Source organism: Crotalus tigris, unplaced genomic scaffold (assembly GCF_016545835.1).
Source record: "Crotalus tigris isolate CLP2741 ecotype Arizona unplaced genomic scaffold, ASM1654583v1 scf7180000019100.1392032, whole genome shotgun sequence".
NCBI classification, from domain to species: Eukaryota; Metazoa; Chordata; class Lepidosauria; order Squamata; family Viperidae; genus Crotalus; species Crotalus tigris.
The window spans coordinates 178,505-202,534 of NW_024097375.1; the positions used below are offsets into that span (position 1 = coordinate 178,505).

Genomic DNA, 24,030 nt, shown 5'->3' on the forward strand with positions numbered 1-24,030 from the left:
TGCATGTGTTTTGTGTAGTATGATACTTTTTTTGATACTTTGAGTCAAATTTATACTGACCACTAATGATGAATCTCTATTAATCATATGCCAACCTACCCCCATAATGGGTGTCTGAGCTACAGCTGCAAGGTTAGTTGAACCATGTATTTAGTGTCTTATTCAGGGTCAAAATCTATTGCAATCAGAAGAGATTAGGAAACTAGCATTGCAAAGGGATGTAAACAGTTCCTATCTATTTATAGATTTGAGTTAGGTTCCGAGTGTTAAATTTATACCCATATCACGGGTATAAGTAGATCAGGTTTCATCATCAGCAAAGTATCTATTAGTGGTCCCAAAGGTGCTTTTTCACGAGGCAAGTGGACATGAAGACGTTTCGCTTCACATCCAAAAAGCTTCTTCAGAGAATGGAAGGATTTATACTCCTTGCAGACAGCTGGTTATTGCAATGAATATAAATCCATCTATTCCCCACCATCCAATCAGAGGAGAAGAAGCTTCTTGGATGAGAAGCGAAACGTCTTCAAAGTGAAAAAGAAAGTCCACTTGCCTCGTGAAAAAGCACCTTTGGGACAACCATGACCTGGATGACTGAGAATCTTCATAGACATTTATCTATTAGTGGATACCTTTACAAGAACAGAAAATTATTACTAGCTTATTAGACACCATACATTTTCAGGATGACTTTGTTAAAAAAAAAAAACCTAGCTGTTTAGCAATCTATGTGTACTCTTTTGGGAGAATTGAGCAGCCTAAAAATATGAATGTAAGACCCAAATAAGCCGGGGTGGCGCAGCAGTTAGAGTGCAGTACTGCAGGCCACTTTAGCTGACTGTGTTCAGCAGGTCAGCGGTTCAAATCTCACCAGCTCAAGGTTGACTCAGCCTTCCATCCTTCCGAGGTAGGTAAAATGAGAACCCAGATTGTTGGGGGCAATTTAAATATATATATACATTGCTTACTGGTGTACACCGCTTAGAGAGTGCTTGCACTTAAAGCGGTATATAAGTCTCATAAAAAAAATGTCCATGGAATCAAGTGACAGAGCAGGATTTGACGATCCATAGCAACATTGAACCATAGCATTCAACGTTCTGTAACAATCTGGAGATTCCATTTTTCCATAAATTTGCCAAATCATCATTCGAAGTCATCAAAGCCAATATCAAATCTTGTCACAACTTATTTTATAACAGGCTATTCCTTTACAAATGTGGCACAATAATTTCCAGTGGGTGAACTCCACTTTGAAAAAAAAATCCTCTAGATTCTCCATATAATTATATAAACTACTTCTCTCCTGCACTCATCTCTTTTGGTCAATTTTGTTCTACTACAGGTAGTTCTCATCTTACGACCACAATTGAACCCAGAATTTCTGTTGCTAAGTGAAACATTTGTTAAGTTTGCCCCATTTTACGACTTTTCTTGCCACAGTTGTTAAGTGAATCACTGCAGTTGGTAAATTAGTAACACATTTGTAAAGTGAAACTGGTTTCCTCATTGCTTTTGCTTGTCAGGAGGTTGCAAAAGGGGATTACATGACCCAGGACACTGCAACCATCATAAATATGAGTCAGTTGCCAAGCTGAATGTTGGCCATGTGACCATGGGGATGCTCTAATTGTTAGGGGGCAATATGCCGGCTCCGTAAACCACTTAGAGAGGGCTGTAAAGCATTGTGAAGCGGTATATAAGTCTAAGTGCTATTATTAAGTGCTATTGCTATTGCCTCTGCATGTGTGTGAATGCACAGCCTCTCTCCCATTACTTAATTTGTCCTTTCGCACTGTTAGGAAGCACTGTTAGGAACCCATGTTTCCCAAAATCATACATGGTTTCTCAGTTCCTAGAAGGTGCTGTATCCTAGAAAAGGAAGAAATACGATTACCCTGTCAGCTCAGAAGCAGATGTGTTATCATATATAAAAGCACCACCATTTTTAGGCAAGACTTAACAATCTTTCTGGGGAGACAGGGAGTAGGGAACACTTCTTTATTTCAAATAGGATTCAAAAAGGGTACAAATATTAGTTTACAGTAATGGTAATTGTTTTGGAAAAAAAGGAACTAGTTTTTTGAACTGTCAAGCCCATTTTCACTTTGAGATTTTTTTTAAAAAAAAAACAACAGATGGATAAAATGTTTAAAGGAAGAAACTGCTGTTGCAGCCAGAGAACAAGGCCTATCAGGAACAAGTGGTGGAAAAGAAGCAAGTAAATCTGGCATTCTTTTTAAACTCTTCCTATTGCTTTAAAGTGCTCAACATTTTCCTTTTCCATAAAACTATAGAAACCTCATGGAAACAAACCAACCCCCAAATAAACTGTGTTCAAGTCAAATCCATACAGCTAAATAATAGCTATGTTACATATATACTTCCCAAATAATTCTGGGATAACACGAAATAATTCTTCTGCAAGGGAAGAATAAATAATAGCTTTCGTTAAAAAAATATCTTTTCCTGTATTGGGCGTGGTCAAAACAGTTAATCAAGTTAATGGTCCAGATTCAGGAAAAGGATGAGGTCTAAAAGAATAAAATCCACATAGATGATTTCCTGTTCAGAAAATAGATGCTTTCCTTTTTCTCTAACCCCCCCCCCCTCAAACCCTTTAAAAAAACAACACGTAGGTGAATATAGAAGCCATTCTAGCCTCAAAAGAGTACTGAAAGCAACACAAAAGTCAAAGTGAAGAAGAATAGAAAGGGTCTGGTAGAACAGCTCCTGTCTGCCTGGATATGTCTGGATTGCTTGTGTCCTCGTGGCTGAGGTTCCACAGAAATGTAACCATTAATTATATGAATCCGCAGAGGTGGCTCAGTGGTGCTATAAGACAAAAAGAAAAAAGAAAAGAAAATTCCAATTAAATGCAGTTGATCAAAGGGGGGGGGGAAGCTGGACAGATTCTGTCAAAAGCTACAATTACCTAATATATGCACTTCAACTCCCAGAATTCAGCTCATGAACTTCAACTCTCAGAATTGAAGAGAGTTGCATAGCTGGCTCAGGAATTCTGAGAGTTGAAGTCCACGAGCCATAAAAGAGCTAAGGTTGCCTACCCCTGGTCTAAGAAGAAGAGTTACACTGCACAGTTCTGTAGATCTTTGACCAAACATGGAAGCCATCCATTGAATCTTCCCTCTGCATTCCGTGCATAATACAATATTTAGTAAAGGTTTCCTGACATCAGTCACATTATAGCTGCCAATGACATGAGATGGGGTTTTCTTGTTATTAGGGAATTCTTTCCTGTTACATTCAAATGGGAATTTTTATGTTCTCTTTACATTCCCGAATCTGACATCCTATAACAAATCGTAGTCTTGTACACATACATTTTTGCTTCTTTTGACATTCACTCCTTGCAGTTTCCTATTAGCTTACTACCAACGTTTGCACATCTTAAAATTTCTCCATCTACATTTCTATCCTTAATAAGCATTAACAGATGTTCTGCCAAAGTATGCAAAACCATTGACTTGCTTCATTTTTCTCCATATCGTCACTTTTTTCCCAGCTTCCTTAAAAATCAATTTTCTTCTTTTTCCTCACTTTCCTCTCCCCAATTAATATGCCATATATGGGGAGAGGATATACTTGAGAAAAGGCCCCAGAAACTGGAATTAAATCTCCAAAAGATGAACCATGCAAAAGATGCAAGAAACAGACCACTGATATTCAATATGAGTGAGGAGTGAAAATCTGACATCATTTTGCATTCCTTTCTGATCACCTGGTTTATTAGTGCTCTGTTTAAAGTAAGCACTGATCAATTAAATAAAATCATATTAATTTCAAATTAAACCAGTCAGGCTAGTCTAGCTGCAATACTCTACTTTTCTTCTGTGTGGCAAAGTGCATTAAACCCCCAGTCCTCAACCTTTGTGGCTTGGCAGCCTGGCGGGGGGGGCAGGAGAGGGGAACTGGGCCACGTGAGGTGGGCTGGCGTGTGAGTGTGTAGCTCAACTTGTGTGACCAGTGGGCTGGCAAACACACGTGCGAGTGCCTACCGCTCACACAAGTTGAGCTGCACGCACATGCACTCCAGCCTACCACTCATGCGGCCCAATTCCGAATAGGCCACGGCCCGGGGGTTGGAGATCTCTGCATTAAACGAAAGGAACTTGGGAAATTTGAAGGTAGTTAAGGTCCCTTTTAAACCCACACATCCTTAAAGTTCGCCAATTGTCAGAGGCGAAACCAGGACTGGTGGGGGGGGGTATTTACTACATGACTAGACATAGGGAGGATCCCATAGACACGTCACAGGTAGAGACAGATGAGGGAATATTAGGGTCACAGACAGGTAAGGGTAGTAAAGGAAGAGGAGGTGGATATGATGAGGGACTGCAAGGAGAAGGGGACCAGGGAAGACTCTTGGGAACAGCAGAATTGATCGTACGGCCCAGAACACGGGGGAGGGGTATGCCCGACCCCAGGGGACTGATCAAAAGGAAAGGGGAGAGAGAAAAGAACAGAAAAGATGAGGCACGTAAGATTGGAAGCATATTCACGGGGGGAGAGGGGATATTTGAGAAGGGAGTAAGAATGGAGGAGAATAGCCAGGAACAGCAGGTAGAGCTGCAGATTAGAGGGGGGGAGGAAACAGGAGAGGGTGGGGTTGATAGGAATGGAGAAGGGCAGGCAGGAATAATAGGCAGGACAGCAGTTTTGGGGGAGGGAAAGTTTGGGAAGGAGAGTCCAACAGGAACGCAGGTTGGTAGATGGGAACAGTACGTAGGACAGCAAGTAAGGGGAGGAAGAATGCTGGAAGGAACAGCAAACAGAGCTGTGGATTGGAGAGGGGGGGAGGAAACAGGAGAGGGTGGGACTGACAGGAAAGGAGAAAGGCAGGCAGGAATAATAGGCAGGACAGCAGTTTTGGGGGAGGAAAGCTTGAGAAGGAGGGTTTAATAGGAATGGATGTTGGCATGTGGGAACAGCATGTAGGACAGCAGGTCAGAGGAGGAGGAATGTTAGAAAAGAGAGGATGGACAGAAATGGATGAACAACAGGTAAGTCAGCAGATTATGGGGAGGACATTGGAGAGGGGAAGATGGACAGTGGGGGAGGAGGGTAAACAGGAACAGCAGGTAGAGCAGCGGATCAGGAAGGAAAAGACATTGAGGAAGAGAACATCAATAGGAATGGTTGATGAAAGGCATATTAGTATTAGTAAAGTTGGAAGGGACCTTGGAGGTCATCTAGTCCAACCCCCTGCTCGGGCAGGAAACCCTACACCATTTCGGACAAGTGGCTGTCCAGTCTCTTCTTAAAAACTTCCAGTGTTGGAGCATTTACTGCTTCTGGAGGCAAGCTGTTCCACTGATTAATTGTTCTCACTGTCAGGAAGTTTCTCCTTAGTTCTAGGTTGCTTCTCTCCTTGATTAGTTTCCACCCGTTGCTTCTTGTCCTGCAACTGTTAATCAACAGGTGGGAGGGTTGAAGGAAGGGGAGGGAAGGATGACAGGAATGGACAACAAAGGGTGTATGAATCGGCAGGCTAGGGAGTTGGAGGAGGGAGATGAGATAAGAACTGGCAATGGAATGCAAAAACGGCAGGCGGACCAGCAGCCCAACAGGACTCGTGTATTGCCGAATCGGAGGAGGCATATTGCATTGGGCAGAGAGGAGGGATTGAGGAGTGTGTTAATGATAACAGCGCAGGGAGGGGGAGACAGCATAAGGATGACGGAGCAGAAAAATACAATGTTAGAGTGCAAAAAAGAGAGGGCAGAACAGTTAAGGCAGTCACAGGCAATCAGGAAGAGTGGTCCTGTCACGAGGGCAATGAGTAGGCAATTGGATCAGCAAGGGGATAAAAAGAACTTCCCACCCCCTAAGCCCCACTCTGAGGACGCTGGCAGAGGACCAGCGAAAGCTAAGTTGTTTTATTTTTTGTATATAACTGTTTTTATTGTTTTAAATGTTGTTTTAACAATAAATAACTGGAGTATACTCTTCCCGGAGATCGAAGATTGCATCATTGAACAAATATGCCCGGGATTCGTATTTTTATAACCATTAAGGACATATATATGTATATGTATAAAAGATATTCACAGATATGTGAAAAATAGCCAGTTGGCAATTTATGTGAAGAACAAGTAGTTTTAATAGTGAGATGGGCAGCATATAAATTTAATAAATAAACAAACAACACTGATGGCAGATCCCTCCAAAAGGAACCAAAACTAAATGTCCTGCTTAACTTCCAGAAATCAAGAAAAAAGCTCCTTTTTCCCAGTGTTCGGCACTATAAAAGGTCCCGCTCCAAACCAAATAATGTAGAATGATTAGTTTATATGCTGTCACAGTTCTCCATCTATACTTTCAGATTATATAGCTATATTCATCCATCCTTTAGTCAAGTTATTAACAATGAAACAAGGAAATACCAGAAATTGCAAATATTGTTTTTTTTAACATTTGTAAATGTCCATTTATTACAATACATGACAATTGGAACTTCTAGAATGTTTTCACTTTTGAAATGATAATGTTTTCTTCAAAAAAAATTTTTTGTAGCAAGGCCTGTTCTTTGTAACCATAGCTTTGATATTTTTTTCTTAAGATTGAGAATTTAAGAACAGAACTGTTTTGGCTTTTAGATAAGATAACACTGTGCTTCCCAAACCTGGATAAATTACACAAAATAGGATAAAAGTCTTTTTTCTTTGGCAAGTGACACATGAAGCCATTACCCAATCACAACAGGGATATTTAAATAAGAACTCTCTGATAGGCAGTTCTGAGTAATGAAGGAAAAAGTCTGGGAGCACCGAGATAAAATGTGACCAGGTTATGAATGGTGTGGAAAATACGAACAAAAACGTATTTCTCCTTCTCTTGCAATTTTAAGAGTTCAGCCTCTATTGCTTAACCCAAAAACTAAAAGAATCACATCTACACTATTATTTCTTTGCAATGTTTAATGATAGAATTTACTGCATTAATTATAGTGAAGCTGATTAATTTAAATGGTTTTAAAAAGGCCTAAGGCAAATTCACTGATCTGGCTATGAATGGCTATTGGTGTTTGTGGCTATTTATTATGTAAATATTCTCTTGCATCAAAGGGAGTGTCTCTTAAGTATGATTTGCTGGACAACAACAGCTATCTTGATTGTGAACTACACAATGAACTAATACGTGATACAGAGTGCTAAAACCTTTTGCCTAAGCTTACAAGATTCTTGTGTTACTCTTTTTTTATATGTTACTGTGTGTTCATGAATACTCTGTGAATTCCAATACTGCCTCTCAGAAGGATGGTACTACCTCTAAGAATGCAAATCCTCCTAGACCAGGGGTAGGCAACCTCGGCTCTTTTATGACTCATGGACTTCAACTCCCAGAATTCCTGAGCCAGCTATGATGGCTCAGGAATTCTGGGAGTTGAAGTCCATGAGTCATAAAAGAGCCAAGGTTGCCTACCCCTGTCCTAGACTCATAGCTATTGCTGGATAGACAGCTGGTGCACTAGTAGCAGCCCTATCTACAGCCTTGTAACAATGAGTCATGGCCTCAACATGGCTTGTCTGGACTGCTGCAATAGGTTCTACTTTAGGCTGCTTTTGAATATCAGTGAGAAACTAGAATTGGTCCAGAATGTGTTGGCTGATATATGCTAAGACAGTGATGGCGAACCTTTTAGAGACCGAGTGCCCAAACTTCAACCCCAAACCCACTTATGCATCGTCGAGTGCCGGGTGGGTGTGGCCCATTGGGTGGGCGTGGCCCATTGGGTGGGCGTGGCTGTGGTGGTAACAGCAGACTAGGTGGGACTAAAAAGTTCAATCAATCAATTCCAACTTTGCAAGATCTTTTTTTTTTCCCACGAGAAGTTGAAATTGACTGATTGATTGAACCTTTTTTTTTTTTGTACACGGCGGCCGAGGCCTAAAGCGAAAAGGTTTTATAAAACCCAACTGAAGGCCTAGGACTGGGGCGACGGCGCGTGTGCCCACACAGAGGGCTCCGAGTGCTGCCTCTGGCACCCGTGCCATAGGTTCGCCACCACTGTGGTAAGACAAGCATATGACATCAATGCCCTGGATCTTCACTAGTTTCCAATAGTCTTCCAAATGCAATTTCGAGAACTTGTTTAACCTATAAATCCATATAGCTTGGCACCAAGACACCTGTAGGATCATCTTCTGCAACCAGTTTTGAACTACCCAACATACATGTCCAGGAGAAACCACTGGTGAGTTTCCACCCCACCCTACCCCCATCACAAGGTATGTGGGTTGGAGGTTTGAAGGTGCTGAGCCTGCATTAAGGAACAGCCTCCTCTTGCTAATTTGATCAGACCGCCACACTGTTGGCTTTCTGTGAAAAACTGAACTGAACCAAAGTATTTCAGAGAGCCTTTCAGAGTTCGAACTGGGTTGCTTTAATTATATTATGGGTATTTTATTGCATTGTTTTTTACTACAACCGCAGAGAATCTTTCTTTTGCAGTAGGCAGAAAAACCAATAAGCCAACAAATAGTGTTCCTCTTAAAGGGCTCCCTTTTTGCTCTTTCTCGGAAATGCATTGCCTGCCTCTACTCACTCATTACCTTTCCTCGATGCGCACCCAAAGGTCATTGAACTGACGTTGTTTCTTCGGTTGTTTCTTCTTCTTCTTGTTGTACTTCCTCTCTGCTTTCTCCAGCAGGTCCATGTTTTCAGGCAATAATGTGTCGAGCAACAACTCTTCCTCCTCTTCCTCCTCCTGCTGTTGTTGGATCTCTTGTGAGATAATGAAAGAGGCATATTCTGGGGATGTTAATTTCTGTTGATTTTTTCCACTACAAAAAGCAAAATAAAATAAGGTTGAGAATAGGGGTTGATTGCCTTCCAAGTTAATGTACAGAACAAGTAAACTGCAGCGAACGTTTCAAGCCTTGTGTGTTGCAAACACCTCACCCTCCTTGACAGTGCCAAAAATGTTCAAGACAGCCAAAGTACCCATTCACCTTCTTTTTAAAGCAGGCTCTAATAAGGTACTAAAAAAATCTGTGTCCCATTGGGTTATCATTTCAGAGATGTTTCCTTATCTAAACAGAGAAACAGAATGGCCATGGGCCGGCCAAAATTCAGAGGGAACAGGAGTACTTTTTTTACTTCCCATTGGCTTCACCATTGAATTTTCTTATGGGAAGCTGTCCTTCCTTCCTTCCTTCCTTCCTTCCTTCCTTCCTTCCTTCCTCCCTCCCTCCCTCCCTCCCTCCCTCCCTGTTCCTTTCTTCCTTTCTCCATTCTTTCCTTCTTCCCTTCTCTTCCCATAGCGCAGGTACATAATGGCTGCTGCTGCATGAGGGAAGGAACAAGAGATTGTACAAATGGCCAGGAAGCTTTCAAGGAGCATTGAAAATAAAGATGACATGACTGCCACAGTGGGAAGTTGACAGCAGCTTGGGAACACTGAAGCAGCCACACCTCCCCAAATCTCATTAACTCAGTAGTAATCGGTCCTGGCATTCTGCAAGTTATCCCATTTGAGGTACTTTTTCACCTTGGTTGAAAAAGTTTTGTCCTATGATGCATCATTTCACCCAGTTAAAAGAGTTTTAGTAGTATAGATTGTCCTCAGAATACAACCATTATGGTCACAAATTGTAATAAAATGGGATAGGTACACGACTGACCTGATTTTACATTTGTTGCAGCTATCATTAAGCAAACCACAGAAATCGTAAGTGCAGATGTGATTGTTTGGTATGGTACAGTTTTGCCGAAAACTGGCAGTATGTGTCGATTTTTGGCAAAGCCATTGTAACATGTGGTGATGTGACCATAGGATATTGCAAATTGCCATAAATATAATAGAAATAGCATTCTGACACAAAGCCACTTCTGATACTGTGTTGCCCACAGAATGATTGCCCACATAATGTGCTAAAAAGATGAGTAAAGGAAAATCTACTCTTTGATATTAAAAACATTGAAAGGATAATAATCTATATCATGGGGTTGGAGAGATTATCTTCAGCCTCTCCAAATACACAAAAAAAAATCATACGCACACAACTATCCAATGCATGTTACAGGCAACGTATAGAAAAATGTAGCATTTACAAAGCAGTGGGTATTATGTGATTTCCTTTTTCTTTCTCCAATGAGCTGAATTCGCAAGGAAGGCGGAAACAAAAACAAACATCCTCCATGCCTTTAATGCTCAATGAAATGCACCCAGTGAACCTTAGCTCAGGAATGGGAATGTAAAATAAACTTCAGGTAAACTATTTAAAGCCAGGCAAATAGGAGATGAAACGCAAAGGATTCTCGGGAGAATCCAGATGGGAACAGGATGAGTCTGTATGTTGCTTTTCCCAAAAGCAACGAGAAAGCAGCATTTAGAATTCACTGACAATTGTACAGAGATATTTCCCATTCTCTCTGATGAATCAACAGTCAATGACTCATCCATAAAGAATGTTTAAGCAAAAGGATGAAGCCTGCTTCCAAGTGATTAAATATTGAAGGAAAAGGCAGTTAAAGAAGATGAAATATTCCTTTCCATTCTGTGGAAACATGAGCAAATACTTAACCACCTTCATTATATGCTGATCACAACATACTTTTACTTGTTACAGTTACAGTATTAAAAAGATTAGTTCTATTCTTCTGCTGTTGCAATTGAAATTATTTGTATTTCTTTGAAACCTCCCCCTACCAGGCCATTTTGATAATTACTTGTGATACAAAAATCTATTTATAACTCGCATTTTGCATCGGGACAGAATTGAATGGATGTTCATACAGTATCTGCAATTTCTCAGTTCCTGCTTCTCTTAAAGGACTACCAAAATTATTGGCACTCTACATTGGAGGAATTGTTCTGGAATCAGCTTTCATCTTCTGAAGAGATCGTATTTTGGTTGATATGAAACTTTCTGGTGTTGCTATCTGTGTGAATGCCAAAATATGTATAGGACCTGTCAAGTCTGCTACATTTGTGGAAAATTATTCACATATGGAAGTTATAACTTGGCACTTCATTCATCAAGTGAAGAAGTGAAGTTTAGAGAGGGATATAAGTTGTTGAAGCAGAGAGCAACTCATGAAAGTGACATCCAGTTCTATCTACCATGGATAGATAGAAGATAGATATCCCTTAGAGAAGAGTAATATTTGTGTCATCTGGAAGATAAAATTATATCCTGCCTCAGTTTTAGAGTAAATTGGAAACACTATTTCATGAAACTATAGTGCATGATGGCTATAGAGGCATTATATTTTCACTCATCTTACAAATAATTAAGCTTCTACATGGTAGGACTATTGACACAATGGTCACCCTGTGTTTTTTTCCATCAGAGAACTTAAGGCATGAATGAGGGGCAGAGGAGGGAGTGGGAAACTGAGAAGTTTTTCATTCTACAAGTTGACCAGGTTCACAACTTTTTACCTTGAATAAAATGGCAGCAGTTTCAACTCCCTAATGCATTTTCTATGATATTTTGTTTCCTGAAGAAACTTGAGATCATGATTGTTAAAGCAGTAGTTACCTGATTGCTTGCCCAGGAGATGTATGGTCTACTTCATATCCTTCTCTCCTCAAAATATCTATGACTGTGTTGTTGCCCATGAAATGACCTTTAGGTAATAAAAGAGAAAAGCCCCAAGTAACATTAATCAAAATACACAAATAACATTTTTAAGTACAACAAAACAAAGTTTACATGAACACCTGCTTTAACCGATTCGAGTAAGCCTCTATTATAAACCTGCCATCCCACAGCTGGGGACTGAGGTTGGGAAAAGTGCTAGAAATACAGGAAATTAATCATGCTGGATTTAAGTTTAGTTATATTGAAACATAGAAACATAGAAAATTGACAGCAGAAAAAGACCTACTGTCCATCGAGACTGGACTTTGAGTTTTGGGGATTTTTTGTTTTCTTACTATTTTTTAATTATTATTTTTTTTAAAAAAAATTGTCAGATGATGGACGTCTTTATCCCAAGCATTTTAAACTCAGGTACTGAGAACTGATTCACTACCTCCACTGGAAGTTGGTTCCAAGCTTCTTGTGAGGTAATACTTTCTAATATTACTTTTAAATTTACCTCCTGTCAGTTTGAGGTTATGCCCCCCACCATGTTCTTGATTTTTGCCTCATATTGAAAATACTGACTTCTAGAACCTTATTCACACCTTTAATATATTTAAAGGACTCAGTCCTGTCTTCCCTTTCCCTTCGGTCCTCCAGGCTATACATATTTAGTTCCTCCAAGCTCTCCTGAGATGTATTGTCCCTTAGATCTTGCACCATTTTTGTTGGCTCTCACTGGACTTGCTCAATTTTAATCAATATCCTCAGTAGAAAGTGAACCCTAAAAATAGGATACTTAGAAACCACCAATATAAACCTAACCTTCTCTTAAAACATAGTAAAAAAAAAATGTTGAAAACTGTTATTGAAGCATTAATGCAAAATTGAAGATGATCAAGCTCCTGAGAACCCCCCCCCCGCCTATCTACAAGCAATCTAATGCAAAAGGCAGCAGAAACATCTCCCATGAATTGGGAAAGATCACAACAGGGCCTTATCCTGCATGATGAGGTAATCTGGGAAGGCCCATACTAGACAGTCCCAGTAGGTTTCTATGAGGAATGATAAAAAATAATTGAGTAAAAAGAAATGGAAGATAGATAGGAAACATAGGATTTTAGCAAAAGCAATAGCACTGAGACTTATATGCCGCTTCACAGTGCTTTACAGCCCTCTCTGAGCAGTAGAGTCAGCATTTTACCTCCAACTATCTGGGTTCTCATTTTACCGACTTGAGAAGGGTAGAAGGCTGAGTCAACCTTGAGCCCCATCAGGATCGAATTGCAGGCTGTGGGCAGAGTTAGCCTGCAATACTGCACTTTAACCACCAGGGGTCTTATACTTAATCAAGGTCATGCCTTGTTCAATGTCTATTGATATTTTCAGTCATACAGGTCATGGCTGTCACAGAGGTGCTTTTTCATGAGGCAACTGGACTTTTTTCTCTCATCCAGGAAGCTTCTTCAGCTCTGACTAGATAGTGGGGAATGGAAGGATTTATATTCCTTGCAGACAGTTGGTCATTTGCATTCTTTTAGAGCAGGGGTGTCAAACTGCCAGCCCGCGGGCTGGATGCATCATAGCGAAACCACGCCCACCCCATTGCCAGCAATGGCAAAAAAGTTACGATACGTTGTGACACATCACGTGACGTTGCGAATTTGACACCCCCGTTATAGAGAGTCTTTGACACCACCTGGAGGCTTATCTGTGTCGTCAGGGTCACCTGAATAGTACAAATGGGTGTGGAGCCTTGGAACTGCTGAAAGGACTGTGTTGTACACTGGAGATAGATGATGTTGGATCTCTCCCCCTCTGTTAAGAGAGGGCTGTTTAATTTTGACATAGCTGGCCTCTTTGACCCCTCTTTTAAACCAATGGTCCTCTCCATCCAAAGTCCACATCATAATTATACCATTATACGATGGTGTTTCAAAAATGCTATACTTCTAATTCTTTAACTATTATTAAGGAGTATTTCACTCAACTCTATAATGAAACATGGACAATCCATTGATTTGGGAAGAAAATTTATTTACTGCCTCAGAAATAACATTCTAACTCATTATAAGTATTAAACACACAAATCTTTAGAAATTCATCATTACTCAACATTGTGTTTTTTGTTGTAACAGGCATGAAAGATGATACCTATTACCTTCCTAAAATACTATTTTCCTAATTAATATTCAGGTACTATTATTATACTGATGTGATTTTTAAAAAGAAGTCTAATTTTCAAGGTAAGAAATGGAGCAGCAATAACCATATTCCCATTCATAAGAAAGAACAAAGATTTTTTTGGAACAAAGGAGATGAAACAAGAGCAACCGATAAAAGAAGCAACTGTCCATAAGGAAGAAATTTAAACAAAGGAACAAGTACAGCAGATAAGAATGACAAGCAGAAGCAAGAGACACAGAAGATATTCTCCGATTCAAAAACAGCTTTGAAGCTCTTACAGAAGAAACTGGCTTTGAACCTTCAAAGGAAGAAAAAGATATTGTGTAATAAACACTATAATAGCATATCCTTGAAAGGCAGAGAGGATATAGCTGTACCCTGCAAGAAGACAAAGAGAAAATAGTTGGATACTAAAAACGACTGGAAACAGAAACAAACATATTCTGACTGTAGCCATTAACATATGAAATAAGCTGTCTACCACGTCGTGGATCAGGAATGTGACAGAATTTCTAAGATGCATGAAGTCCATTCCTCTTTGTTGATAATTCATATTCAGGACAATTGGTACTGCCAGGAGCAACTACAACCACACCACCATGGTCTTTTTAAGATTTTTGAAATAAAGCTAAAATTAATGGAAAGTCAGATAGTTACCCCTGTGAAAGAGACCTGGGAAAGGGAAAGAATACTGCAGATGAATGACTGGCTGCCAACAACATACTATAGTATTCAACAAACCATACCCTGAGTGCATTGCACTCACCTGTGATAATCTGTCTCTTCCCTGTCCTGAAAGCTACCTGCACAATTGAACTCGCAGCAAGGATCTTATCTTTGCAATGCAGTTGCTTGCTTTTTTGGCAGAAATGTACTTGGATGTTGCTTTCCAAAACACAGGCACATCCTAGACTTTCCAGCAATTAGAGAACTGCTTTAATTTAAGAGATTCATTCGCCTACCACTTTCAACATTTCTTTCAAAGCAGCTCTGAATGAACACGGTTAGAATTCACCCCCCAGAAGCGTTAAGATCAAGCAGTCTCAACTCCTGCGGGAGGCTGTCCACAGAAGCATGATAGGGAGCAGAAACCCTTTTCATCTGCTTCCTCTTTTGGCCTAACACACTTGAGTGACTCCAAAGAGAAAGCCAACCCTCCCCCCCACCCACCCTGGGCCCTTGTGCCAGCAGAAGTCCCTCCCTCTCTTTTTGCACTCAGCTCTCCATTATCCCTACCCTACTACATGAACACAGGCGTTCGGGAGGTCAATTTACTTTGGCAGCCATTGTTCTGTGTTCAAACTCAAGAACGGGAGAAACTGAGATCTCCTTGTAAGTATCAATTCTACCCAAGTGGGTAAATAAGCGGTAGTCTTTTCATCTAGTCTTAAATAAAGAGAGGTACCCACTGTTCTAATGAAGGTTTATTTCTCTCTTTTTTTTGCCCTCTTTCCCCAACCCCCTCCCCCAAAAGGTAGATTTATTCTTTCAAGATTGACAACAGAACCAGATTTATATTCTTTTAAATGTTTTGCATCCGTGCTAAAGAGAACAGAACTTTATATCCTAGAGGGCTTTCCCCTACTGCAGATTGCTGTTTAGTAGTAGATCCTTTCTCCGATGTTTACTTCCTGTTTCTAGGTTTAAAGAGGAAGCACCCTTCAGCCTTGAACAAGCCAGATCCCACAATGTGGATAAGCTTCAGTTGGGAAGGTGTGAGCCATTTTCACAGTGCTTTAACCATGAAAGGTGGCAACATAACATATAAAGGTGTTAGACCAATACTGCGGCTCCCTAAAAGAAGCAAATTATTTGGAGGCTTTTCAGTCAGGGTTCAAACCTGGGAATGAGACAAAAGTAACATTGACTGCTTTCTTAGATGGCCTGTTTGGAACTTAGATGAAGGTAATGTGCCCCTCCTTTCCTTTTTGACCTTTGATATCATCACCTATGGCAGACATGTCAAGCTCACGACGTCATGTGACACCGCACAACGTATCGGGACGGTTTTGCCATTGCCGGCAATGGGGTGGGCGTGGCTTCTGGATGACGCATCCGGCCCACTGGCCGGCAGTTTGACACCCCTGACCTATGGTATCTTACTGGACCCTTGGACCCTAACTCTATGGGGATTGCAGCCCAAGGAAATAATAATAATAATAATAATAATAATAATAATGGAGTTTGGCTTGGACAAATGTACCACACTTACTATCAAACAAGGAAAAATAATGAAAACTGAAGGAATCAAGATGCCCCACAAAAATAACATTAAGAGTCTGGATGAGGAAGAGTACTACAAATACTTGGGTATCCTTCAAGCTGACAACATCAAGCACACTGAAGTCAAGAAAAAGATTAGAGGTAAATACATCAAGAGAGTGAAGAAGATCTTAAAGTCCAAACTCAATGGAGGAAATACCATAAAGGCAATCAACACCTGGGCAATTCCAGTCATTAGGTACACAGCTGAATAGTGGACTGGACTCAAGCAGAACTAAAAGCAATGGATAGGAAGACCAGAAAACTAATGACAATGAATCATGCCCTTCATCCACGCAGTGACATTGACAGACTTTATCTACCAAGGCAAATAGGTGGGCGTGGAATGCTACAAGTACATCAGATGGTTGAAGAAGAAAAAATGGCTTTGGAAGAATATCTGAAGAACAATGATGAAGATGCACTGAAATTAGTATATCAGGAAGGCTTACTAACTACTGGAGAGACCAAACTGGCCTACAAGAAAGACCAAATGAAGAACAGAATCGAGGCATGGGAAGACAAAGCACTACATGGCCAATACATGAAAAAAATAGCTGGGAAAGCAGATAATAATAAAACCTGGCAATGGCTAAGAGAAGGAAAATTGAAGAAAGAGACCGAGGGACTAATTCTGGCTGCACAAGACCAAGCCTTAAGGAAAAATGCATACAAAGTCAAAATTGAGAAGACAGCAACAGACAGTAAGTGCCGCCTATGCAAAGAAGCTGAAGAAACAGTGGACCACTTGGTAAGCTGTTGCAAGAAGATTGCACAGACTGATTACAAGCAGCGGCATGACAAAGTAGCAACAATGGTGCATTGGAAGATCTGCAAAAAATATCATTTGCCTGTAAGCAAAAACTGGTGGGATCATAAAATAGAGAAAGTCATAGAAAATGATAAAATTAAACTGCTCTGGGACTTCAGAATTCAAACAGACAAGCACCTGCAACATAACACCCCAGACTTAACAATTGTCGATAAGAAAGACAAAAAAGTCTGGATAGTGGACGTGGCAGTGCCTGGAGATAGCAGAATAGAAGAGAAAGAACTGGAGAAGATAACAAAATACAAAGACCTACAAATAGAAATAGAAAGACTGTGGCAAAAGCAAGCAAGGGTAGTACCAATAGTCATAGGCTTCTTGGGTGCAATCCCAAAACAACTGGAGCACCACTTGAACACAATTGGCATTGACAAATTCACTATTAGTCAATTGCAAAAGGCGGCCTTATTAGGAACTGCTTCCATCCTGCGACGATATCTGTAATACCATCAAACATCCACATCTGCTTATCCCAGGTCCTGGGTAAGGACTCGATAGGTAGACAAAATGCCAAATCCAGTCTGAACATCTGGCTGACTGTGCAATGATCGATAATAATAGTAAAGTTGGAAGGGACCTTGTAGGTCATCTAGTCCAACCCCCTGCTCAGGCAGGAAACCCTACACCATTTTGGACAAATGGCTGTCCATTTGTTTATTTTGCATCCGTTCCTCTTCTTCCTCACTGGGTATTTTCATTCAAATATCCAAATAAGGCCACTTTATATCACCAGCCTGGGCTGTAGGAGAGATGCTGCCAATATCCTAAGGGTTTTGATGGGGCAAAACAGACTGAAGTTGAACTCAGGAGTTAGTACTGTTGGTCAGAATGTTCTATTAATATCAGGGTTATTATCTCTGGGCAAGTATTATTCCAGAAATAGCAGATTTGAGATTTGGGCACCCTCCTGGACTTATAGCTCCTGCTTGAACAACAGATGGAAGTCAAGAGGGCTTTTGCCAACTGTGACCTTATCTGGTACAGAGAAATCAGCTAAAGCAACTCAGGGAGATATAGATACAGGGAGATCTAGTATAGCCCTACATTGTGAATGGTATATGTGTATCTATCTCTCTATCTCTATCTCACTTTACAGAGGACTGTTTTCTCTTCAAGAGTTGTGTACTGTAATCCATTACAGGTAGACTTCGACTTACGGCCACAATAGAGTCCAAAATTTCTGTTGCTAAATGAGACAGTGATTAAGTGAGTTTTGCCCCATTCTACAACCTTTCTTGCCACAATTGTTAAGTGAATCACTGCAATTGTTAAGTTATTAACAAGTGAATCTGCCTTCCTCATTGACTTTGCTTGTCAGAAGATCACAGAAGTGATCACATGATCCCGGGATGCTGCAACCATTATACATATGAAACAGTTGCCCAGCGGTCACATTTTGATCACATGACCATGGGGATGCTGCAATGGTTGCAAGTGTGAAAAACTTACAGAAAGTTTATGTCATTTTTTTCAGTGGGGCCGTAACTTTGAAGAGTCGCTAAATGAACTGTTGTTAAGTCGAGGACTACCTGTATTTCAATCTATATCTATTTATTAAATTTCTAGGCTGCCCTTCTCACTGATACAGCAACTCTGGGCGGCTATCCCACCACTGTTCCAGAAGCCAAAGGCGGCTTTAAGATGCATTCTATTTAAACTGTCCGCATTTATAAAACTTTTTGCATATCGTTAAACTACTGCATATTTGCACTGTCTTCACCACAGTTGAGAAAACCAACCAACCAACCCATCCTTGTTGCGTGATATCTTAAGGAAAGTAAGTTCCCATTTTCAGCTGTGGCTACAACAGGGTTAGAAAATATATTAATAAAAATATTTAGGAAACCAATATTATTAAATAATAAATAAAATATACCATTAAAATATATTACAATGAACACATAACATTACTGAGTAAATGACATGCGTTTATGATTCCTAATGAAGTACTTTCATTTAAAAAGTTATATGTGCTACTATCTCTTGCAAATCTCTTTGGAATCACTGAAATGGCAAAACAGAAACTTCGATGGGGGAGGGGGGGAGCTCTGCTGCAAACATGAATGTTTGAAAACATTCTAGGGCCTAATAAGAAAATCTTTATTAGAGAATTACTGCCATTCATCTACAAAACCTGCACATTTAAATCAGAACATAGCTTCAAAAATATATTTAAATAAATCTTTAATTATAGATTTACTGCCAGGAGTGCTCCAACTTTAAAAAATGGCTGCCATTTAGAATTCTTTTGCTAACACCAATGATCAAAAGGATTAGACAACATTAACACTCCACGCTACATGCCAACAGAAATTCAGGGAGAAGTGGCAGATGTTAATTTACACAATGCCAACACCCAGCAGTATACAAAGCCTGGCTGGATAATGTGCGTCTGATCAATCTTTCCTTGAGAGAAAAGGACGTTATGCAGATGATTGAGTACATACTGTCTCTCTGCCAGTGTAATATTAATGCATGCAAGAACAGATAATATCTGAGTTAATTTAATTACTCTCACAAAATAAGCACTGAAATACATTACTCTCGAAAAGATCACCTAATGGTTGAATCATCTCCTCCAATAAGGCTTTATAATAAACAGCTGTTAACCCATCCGTACCCGGTGCTTTCCCTGGTTTCAATTGTTGAATTGCTAGCGAAATTTCCTCCTTAGTAATTAAACCATTAACTTCATGTTTCTGATCCTCTGTCAATTTAGGGAAACTAACCTCGCTTAGATATTTATTTATCTCTAAAATTTGAACATTAGTAGATTTATATAATTTTTGATAATAATCCAAAAAAGATTTCTTAATCAGTTCCTTCTGAGAAACTAATTTACCCTTGTAATTTATTTTATCTATTGTTCTCTGTCTCTGTTTCTTTCTCAATTGATAAGCCAGCCATCTCCCTGGCTTGTTAGCATTACAGAATGTATTTTGTTTCATAAACAATAAATTGGTTGCAGCTTGATCTGCTAACAACATATTAAATTGTGTTCTTAACAACTTTAAGGATTCTTTAATACTTTCATCAGAAGGATTTAAATTCAAAGACTTTTCTTTTAATTTAATTTCATCTTCCAATTCTTTACGTTTCTGAATCTGTTTTTGCTTATGACAGTTATTCATTTTTATCAAAATCCCACGCATAAATGCTTTCCCTGAATCCCATACCATTGACATTGAAGTCCCCTTATACATATTCAAAGCAAAATAATCCTTTAAACACTCCTTTAGTTTCTGAACATTTTTTTCTTGTCTAAATAAATTCTCATTCACCCTCCAGGATCTTCTCTCCTCTTTTTCTTGAGTCAACTCCATCCAGACTGGACTATGATCCGTCAAAAACCTAGGGAAAATCTTGACATTCTTTACTCTATTATATAAGTCCGTTGTAATCAAGAAGAAGTCAATTCTTGAGAAGGATTGGTGTCTATCTGAAAAGAAGGTAAAGTCTTTCTCCTCTTGATTACATTCCCGCCAATAGTCCCGTAATTCCCAGTCCTCTTTCATATCAAAAAAGGCTTTAGGTAATTTTGCCTGCTTAAGAAGAGGAGAGGAACCTTTTTTGTCCCTTTGTACATCTAAGACACCATTCCAATCCCCCATTAGTCCCACGGATCTGTAGTCCAGCAGATTTATTTTTTCATGTAAGAGTCTATAAAATTGTTCCTGTTGCTGATTTGGTGCATATAGTCCCACTATAAGTACTTTCTTACCATATAAGCCCAATTCAACCATCACATATCTCCCTTGGGGGTCAGACTTCACCAGACAAACTGGTAGATTTTGCTTAACATAGATAACAACTCCCCCCTTCTTCCCGGGAGCAGAAGATACGAAGTGAGATCCCAGACGGGCATTAACTAAATATTTCTGATCCTTAAGTAAAATATGAGTTTCCTGTAAGCAAATAACATCATTATTACGTTGCTTCAAATAATAAAAGATTTTTTTCCTTTTCTGAGGAGAATTCAATCCATTAACATTCCAGGTCAAAAACTTTGCCATCTCCCTTGGCCCGCAGCCTGGAGAAGACACCTTGGAGATCTGAAATTGCAACATGTGTTGCATGACTCTTGGGTCTTGCTCCTCCCACCGGCGGTGATACATTTCCAGGAGAAATCTCTTTGGCCTCTTTCTTACGTTGCTCCTTCTCTTTACGTTTATAAGCTGCACGAGTCATTCTCTGCTCTTTAACCTCCCTTGTATGGAGTATCCCAGTAACTCCTCCAGGTAGTATAGTCTGACATTATACACTAGTCAATTTAAAAAAAATCCTCTAAAAATACTACAGGCATCTTGGGCCATAAATACATGCTTTAATGCAGCAGTCCGTAATCATTTGAGCACCAGAGACCAGTTCTGTGGAAATTTTTTTCCCCCATGGACCTGGAGGGGTTATGGTGCTACCTAGATCCCACACAAGGGCAGATGAAGCTCCACTCATTTCTTCAGCCCAGTTCCCAATAGGCCACAGACCAATATTGAGCCACAGACCGGGGTTTCGGGACCCCTGCTTTAATGAAAAGAAGCACTGTTGATTTTTTCAGAGCTAAATTGTCAAATTTATATCCAGTGGCTTGGCTTACATCTTCCAAAATATTCTCAGACCAGATTCACACTTGGGAGGTAAGTACAGCCCAGCAGGTGAGGCTATTTTATTAGGAGGAAAACACTACTTGAAGCCAATTTTTATGTTACAATGAGCCCAATTAAAATTCTCTATATTGAGGTTGCAGCTAAATTCTTACTTCCCTAAGAGATAATTTTCACCTTGAGGAAAGGCATAGAATACAGCTATAAATGATACCATTCTAGAGCACTGAACCTATGCTGTCACTTTGAATTTAACCATAAGTTTGCTTTTGTGACTGCATTTAAATTTCTTTATGTATTTATTGGACTGATATAGCTACCCATTTCACAAAGCAACTTTGGACAGCTTAAACAATACAAAAATCAAAAACAAATAATAACTATACAATCACATAAAAAAGAAAAGAAAAAAGAAAAGAAAAATCCATTGATAGCTGATTTTATAATGAGATTTTGAAGACATTTAATGAGAGTGCAACTCATCTTTTAATGGCCATGAAGAATTGCCATGTTTGACATTGAAGGCGTAATGATTCCGTGTGTTCTCTTATGAATTGCATGTTTCCATATTGCCAACACAAAGAATCAATTGATCCATGTTATTTTTTATATCTAAAAGGTATACCTACCAGCTCCAAATGCAAAGAAGAAGCTTTTATCTGGATACTCTTCCAGTAAATCTTTCACTCGCTTGCTCATCCTCTCATTCCGCTTGTAGATAAGCTCATGGCGGAAGTAGTCATCAATCTCTTGAGCCATGATACGCTCATGAGGTAGCAGAGATGCATTGATGAAATTTGGGACCTATGCAAAAGAAAGATCATCATATAACATACGAGATCAAATCTCCACCACTTCCCTACAGAATCCAATATGTCCCACAGATTTGTTCCAGAAAGATGGGACACTTGGGGGTTTGGGTGGAGAAAATGCAAAGAAGAGATGGAAAAGGGAAATCATGTATATAACACCACAGTAAGCTCATTCTTAATATTTCTAGCGGTCTTTTTAATCTCATGTAACAGGCAGAAAAATATTGACTGTACTTATGTCCTCTCATACCTCACTTTTACTCATTAGAACACTGCATTACTCCAGGATTCGCCTTTTTCTTTTGAGGTCCAATTTTGCTTTTTGTAAATAAAAGCGAATATACCAAAGTCACACGCTTAATACGACATTGGTGCTATTTCATGGAAAGGTCTATTTTGTATTCTGATAGGACTTTTCTCATTAGAAATACAGCAGAGGCACAATATATCATTTCTCTAAATGACTTGAGAATGGGGAAAGACAGACAGGGAAAACAGGTATTTCATTAGATTCATCTGGTAAAGGCCTTGAACTTTAAAAGTAAATACATTCATTATTTCCAGCCCTCTTTTAAAAAATCACAGCTACATTTCTATTTTTAAATGCACTTATTTTTTTCATTTATGTTCTTGTACATCAGTCTTTGTTCTATTATTTTCCAAATAAATGTTTTCTTCTCTTTTTTAAATTCCACCTCAGACTTGTTTTTCAATATGAAGTTATTTTTGACACTGAATTTTCATTCTTATAAAGAAGGAATTGTATTTAACATACAGTATTATTAAAGCATTCTTAGAACTATTATCATAAATCAGCTTTGTATATTTTGAAGGGATTTGAAGTTTAGTGAAGTTTAGCAGAAAAACTGCTGACAGGAAAGAAGATTCAACTTTTAAGATTAGTTTCATTCTGTAATAAACCATTTATACAGTCCTTAACTTGTTCAGTTTTTGAATTGTATTTCAGTTGCAACTTGTAAATAACCCCCAAAAGATGTTACAAATTGTCCCTTATGAATTTTTCAAATTATGGTATAATAAGTTTTGAATAAGATACAGTTACAAAGTATATTTTCAGAAGCTTGGGAGAATCACATTTTTATGATATCAGAGAAAGGGACAGAAGATTCATATAAAAGAAACCATAACTACATGAAGAATAAAGGTTATAGATATCAGTTCGTTAAAAATGGCATTTGGAGTAAAAATGACTTTAATGCTCGTTCAAATGCTCACAAAGGTATTCACCATCACTTTGGAAGGGCACAAGTACCAAGTTCAGAACAGATAATGCTGTTCACATTAACCTCCTGGAGAAATCTTTCATATGAGTTTAGCTATCCTATTTTCAAAGACAGTCCTAGATAAAGTATGCTGGATATTGATCTTCTGATAAATAGTTTTTAGCTGTAAACAGAATACTAGACTTATTGTGAAGGTTCCTACAGTGGGTCACTCCTCCGATTTGCTAAACCAGCAAGGTCAAATTTCTTCATCCCATTGCAAAGGGATGGATAATAAGTGACTCATTAGAATTGTTTGGCACTTGAAACATCCTTTTTTGAACTTAAAACTGCTGCTTCAGGTTTAAAACAGATGGTTCTGACCTTACAGAAGTCCCAGTGACTGTTCTGGAAACATTCCAGTCTCAAAAAGCACCTTGTTTCAAGCTGAAACACCTTGGGACCGGTTGGAACAGTCCTGGAGCATTTCTGGTGAGCTCAGAGTAATCTATTTTGAGATCAAAATAGGTCACATTGAGATCACAATATTTTGTACACCAT

The 24,030-nt window shown here is 39.3% G+C and overlaps 1 protein-coding gene across 1 annotated transcript in view; it reads right to left on the reverse strand.

The window, feature by feature from the left end:
• Positions 1-1,968: 1,968 nt before the first annotated feature.
• The window catches only part of LOC120315413 (metalloprotease TIKI1-like), a 78,799-nt gene continuing 56,737 nt past the window's right edge, over positions 1,969-24,030 (reverse strand). Inside the window, exons 4-7 of the mRNA XM_039359709.1 lie at positions 22,064-22,238; positions 11,511-11,598; positions 8,577-8,807; positions 1,969-2,835 (exon numbers count right to left, since the gene is read on the reverse strand). Coding sequence (XP_039215643.1) covers positions 2,664-2,835; positions 8,577-8,807; positions 11,511-11,598; positions 22,064-22,238 — 666 coding nt within the window. The 3' untranslated portion in view covers positions 1,969-2,663. The remainder of the gene's footprint in view (positions 2,836-8,576; positions 8,808-11,510; positions 11,599-22,063; positions 22,239-24,030) is intronic.